This window comes from Limulus polyphemus, unplaced genomic scaffold (assembly GCF_000517525.1).
Source record: "Limulus polyphemus unplaced genomic scaffold, Limulus_polyphemus-2.1.2 Scaffold0, whole genome shotgun sequence".
In the NCBI taxonomy this organism is placed as follows: Eukaryota; Metazoa; Arthropoda; class Merostomata; order Xiphosura; family Limulidae; genus Limulus; species Limulus polyphemus.
Genome location: NW_013665610.1, coordinates 4,404,683 through 4,409,797, shown reverse-complemented (window position 1 = coordinate 4,409,797; position 5,115 = coordinate 4,404,683). Strand labels below are relative to the sequence as shown.

The 5,115-nt window shown below is 36.1% G+C and overlaps 1 protein-coding gene across 13 annotated transcripts in view; it reads right to left on the bottom strand.

The window, feature by feature from the left end:
- Window positions 1-5,115, bottom strand: part of LOC106474893 (coiled-coil domain-containing protein CG32809-like) — a 386,694-nt gene that overhangs the window by 28,359 nt on the left and 353,220 nt on the right. For all 13 annotated transcript variants that reach the window (XM_022383530.1, XM_022383634.1, XM_022383845.1 and 10 more), the window contains one exon: window positions 810-925. In XM_022383530.1, coding sequence (XP_022239238.1) covers window positions 810-925 — 116 coding nt within the window. The remainder of the gene's footprint in view (window positions 1-809; window positions 926-5,115) is intronic.

The window sequence follows — 5,115 nt, the reverse complement described above, 5'->3', positions numbered from 1 at the left end:
AAAAAAAAAAGGTTTCCTTAATCTTACTTGCACAAAGCCACACAATGGGCTATCTGTGCTCTGCCCACCACGAGTATCAAACCCAGATTCTAGCGTCGTAAGTCCGCAGACATACCGCTGTGCCACTGGGGGGGGGACTTACTTGTTGGACTGAAATTTGTAGTTGCTTTAGTATATTATCTTGATCTGTAGCCGTTTAACTACAAGGGAGACATTTGTGTGAACTCAAGAGATTTTACTTATTTTTCTATATTTAAAAAGTTTTAAAGAAAAACATCAACAAAAAATATGGGTAATACGTTTAAGTCAATGACGATATAGTTTTAAACTAAAATTAACCCAAAGACACACACACAGTAACGTCTTTGTACAAAAAAATGGTGGAACACTTTATTGCTGGCATGCATAGGGGTGATTTATATATATATATCCCTAATGACTCAATGGTAAGTTTCTAGACTACTGACGTTAAAAAGCGGGTTTCAATACTCATGGTGGGCACAGCACAAGTAGCCCATTGTGCGGCTTTGCGCATAATAACAAGCAAATAAACAATTTATATATACGGAGGGCCAGAGGATGTGACCCTCTCACTTCTACAATATGAAGAGGGTTGTTCACCTTGCGCTTAACAAAATTGTATATTTTTCAAAGTTGACAAAATATTTTGGTTCACAGTGTCACGAATTAGTAATGAATATACCATTATTTCAAGTACAGATAATAAACACTTTCAATAAACATTCTAATATAAGTGCCACAACCATTGTTTCACTATTAATACCAACGTAAAGTCTCAGGTAGCTTACGACAAATCTTTCTCCACTTGCGATACATCGTGCCGATAAAGGTTCTCGTCATGCTTAAAACGGTTTTTGTCATTCTCCGCGGGCCCACCTGAAGAGTGAGTGATAACGAGCATTTCCTGCACAAATAAATATACACACACATATATATATATACAATTAGTCGTATGAGAATAAACACCCGTGTTTTTCATATCACTTATATGTTTCTCTTCAAATCTAACAAAACTAATTTCATTGCGAGGATCAGTTATAGTGTAGACTCATTAGCTTTTTATGGAATACTTTGCTAAAGTTATGTTCAGGATTTCTAGCACATAAAAATACATAGGAGCAGCATTGAGCAATTTGAAGAGTATGCTGTGACAAAGAAAAACAACACCCCCCACGTTATAGACGTGTACGACTTGTAACAAAGTCTGGGTAATATGTCCTGGCGAATCTAAATATTAATGATGTTTCTATCTTATAGTAAATAGATACTGTTCTTGTGAAGAAGCTCCAATATGTTAGTGTGATAATGAACAGTTCACATTTTGTCCTCTTTCATAGCTCTACAGTAGTACAATTGCAACAACCCATACAGTAAAAACGAGATTTTCCTAATTCACTGGATAACGTTTCGGAAGACTTGCAGTGCCGAACTACAACAGTTTTCCTATTTCAATACAAATTGACACTCCTACCAAAGAAAAGTGTAGGAACTTTTATTCTGAGAAGTAAAAGCTGAATATGTTGCCAAAACATGTAAAAGTTACTGGCCAAAACAAGGAAATTGGCTCAAGTGCACATCAAATCTGGTAAAGAAATTGAAGGACTCCATTTGTAAAAAAGACCTTGCCTTCTTAGACATACACTCCAACCGTCAACAGGATTGTTGCTCGCCGCCTAAAGCTTGAGAAAAACAAGGCGCTCGTGTTTCCACTCTTTGTATAATATCTTCGAAGTGCCAAGGCCGTATAGACGATATTTAATAAAAAAATAAACCGATTTATTTGATGGTCCTTAGTTTTAGTACGGTCTTGGGTAAGTCTATTATTCTTGCAGCTTCTCATAAAGTAAAATATTAGTCAGTGGGGTCGCCTTTGGTAGGACAAGTCTATTATCCTTGCAGCTTCTCATAAAGTAAAATATTAGTCAGTGGGGTCGCGACTATTTTATAGTTGGAGGGTGGGATGCGAACCACAAATTTTGCCGAATGGCCGACAACGAAAAAAAATGATTAAAAGATGTTTAGTCACAACTCGCAAGCTTATATATGTATATATATGGAATTCGGGATGCAATAAAATAGTGAAAATCGTATTCACAAACTCTTACATCTACAAATTGTGATGCATGCGTAACGAAATAGAAATACAGGTCTCACAATTATTAATATTTCGTAAATTACGTTTGCAACTTTTATATTTGGACTTTACTCCATTAAATATTCCGAGAATAAATCTCGTAAATATAGCCTTCTATACGACCTAGATAACTCATCTATTTAAAATATCATTTGGATCGACATAGGAAGCGATGTCCTATTCGCAAGCCTTAATTAACAAATGGTCCAGTCTGTTGTTCGTCATAATCGATCAAAGTCTTGTTTTCACTGGTTTCTTACTGATAACTATTTCACTGGGAAATTCACTAGACTTAACAGGTCTCTATGTTAATTCAGTTAATTCTCTTCGGTAAATGAATAGAGTAAACACTTAATTGATCTGGAGAGATTGTTTGTTTGTTTTTGAATTTCGCGCAAAGCTACACGAGGGCTATCTGCACTAGCCGTCCCTAATTTAGCAGTGTAAGACTAGAGGGAAGGCAGCTAGTCATCACCACCCACCGCCAACTCTTGGGCTACTCTTTTACCAACGAATAGTGGGATTGACCGTCACATTATAACGCCCCACGGCTGAAAGGGCGAGCATGTTTGGTGTGACGGGGATGATCTGGAGAGACTGAGAAACGTAGAATGAAACACGATAAATAACTTCGAAGTTTCTTTTTGCGGTTTGGGTTCGTATTATGTATTTTAGACCAATCACTACACGATTACGTAAAACTTAAAAGCTTGTTTCTTGATTACTGTTGAATTTTCGAAAACCTGAACCAGTACTGAAAAGTCATTCGGTATAATCAGTGTTGCGGGCTGAATAACAAACAATTCGTAAAGTGAATAACATGGGAGCGTGTAGTTTGTTTTCACTGACAAACTCATTTCTATTCGGTAAAAGTTAAAGCTTGTTTCTCGATTCCAATTGGATTTTCAAATTCCGAACTGCAAATTATGAAAAATTTCTTCCATACAATTTTAAATGAGGAAACAATGCTCTGATAAATAACAATTGCATGCAAAATTTCTTGTTACCGATTGATTTCTCATTATGTAAAGCAAACGTTACACCATTCAGTAGAATTTTAAATCAATGAGAAATTTATTGTTGTACAGGGACAGATTTGTATTCGGTAAATCACGAGAGCCACATGCTGCACCATTCAGTGAAATTTAAGATTAGCTTCTTGATTCTTGAATGGCCGATTTCATCTGGGGAGGGGAGTGGTTCCCCTCCCCCCCCCCCCATACCGCTACGCTACTGATAGAGAAACATTTATCGAAGAGAGACGTGGTTTACCTTACTCATTATACATCAGGCATGTTTGTCTGAGTAGTTTTCTATGCATTTAAACTTAACTGTGAGGCTAATCGTCTCGTATCTATCACACAGTATTTTTCATCATTACACTTAACTCTTTATGTAAAAGAACATAGCTCGTCATGGTCTTGACCCTGACTGGGAACAATACTTTATAACGCTAAAAGTATACAACTAATCTTCACTTGAGAGTAAAGCTTTAGTATTTGATTAACATGAAAAGTAACCAATATTTACACATGAATGATGACCCCTGTTTTAACTGGCGGCGAAGATAGCTTGTTGGATGTTAAAATAACTTGTTTAAAATCAAAGAATACCATTCCCAAGACTTTTTTTTATATGTTGGTTTTTGCAAATTTTATTCAGGGTTTTGCTAACAAATATATATGTGCACACATTCATTATGAGATTGCGTAATGATGAGTTTTTTGCACATATTTCGGATCGTCTTAAAGTATGACACTGTCTTCATAAACTTTTACATAGCTAACAATATGTTTGATTGGGAGATAATTAATTCCATCTGTCATTCTTTTTATTGTTACATTAGTATCCAACTTAAAAGAAATGTACACCAGAGTAGTGCCATACAGAAAAAAACAAATAAGTGTACAAACGTTCACCATGTAATTGTCATAAAGTGACATGAATAACACGATCTGTATTCAATAAAATATTTATATAATGATCCGCTTTGAAAATTTCAGTAGCATTGTTCTAAAGAAAAACCTTAAAAGTGTATAAAGAAATTAGATTTCCTGTTGTTATTTATTTTCAATAAAGCGAAAACTATATTTTGTTACTTTGGTCGGACAAGCAACACTGTAAATTCCAGTAAATTTGAAACCAATTCTACTCCTGCCCAAGTTATGCTTGAATTTATGAGTTTTTTAGTGTTTGAAACGGTATTTTCAACCAGAGCTGTAGTTTACCAGACACGTGGCCTAAAATGTCAGGATAGAGACTACAAGGCATCTGTCTGTATTTAGACATCTAACCAGAGGATGAGTAGCTTAACCAATCAGAAGCACTCGCCGCTTAAAATGATATGTTCCTAACTAAGTAGCGTGTGAAACGTATTCAGCGGAATATCGCGGACTCGCACCTTGGATTCTCTGATCCATAGCTAATCACTAGGATGCGTTTGACCCTCCCGAAATGAAAGGCAACTACATTGAAAAAATAGTGATAATATCAGTTTTGTCAATTTGATTCGTATAGTGTATTTAGAAGCACTTGGTCCAGTTTGTATTGTTCCGAAAGTGCGTATTTCTGGAGTCAGTGTAATTATCTGGGAAATGTTCCAATGGAATGGATTGAGCTCCTTAGTTCCTTTGGAAAGTTTAATAGCATCCAGACTGCACGTATACGTTGTTTCTAGCCTTGTCCATCACAAAATGCTGCTTTTATACTTTGATAGAGACAAGGGCTCGATCTTCACAAGCGATAATGTAACAATCACAGCATACTGTTATCTAAAATTGGTAAATAAAGAGTGTACGAGTGACTTTAGTCATCTCTCCCTGGATAGCAACATCACTGGATCTCTATTCGATTGAACATCTCTGGCATGAGCCAATGTAATTTTTGCCTACATCTGTGAATCTGTTAGGTTTGTTTGTTTGTTTTGAATTTCGCGCAAAGCTACACGAGGGCTATCTGCG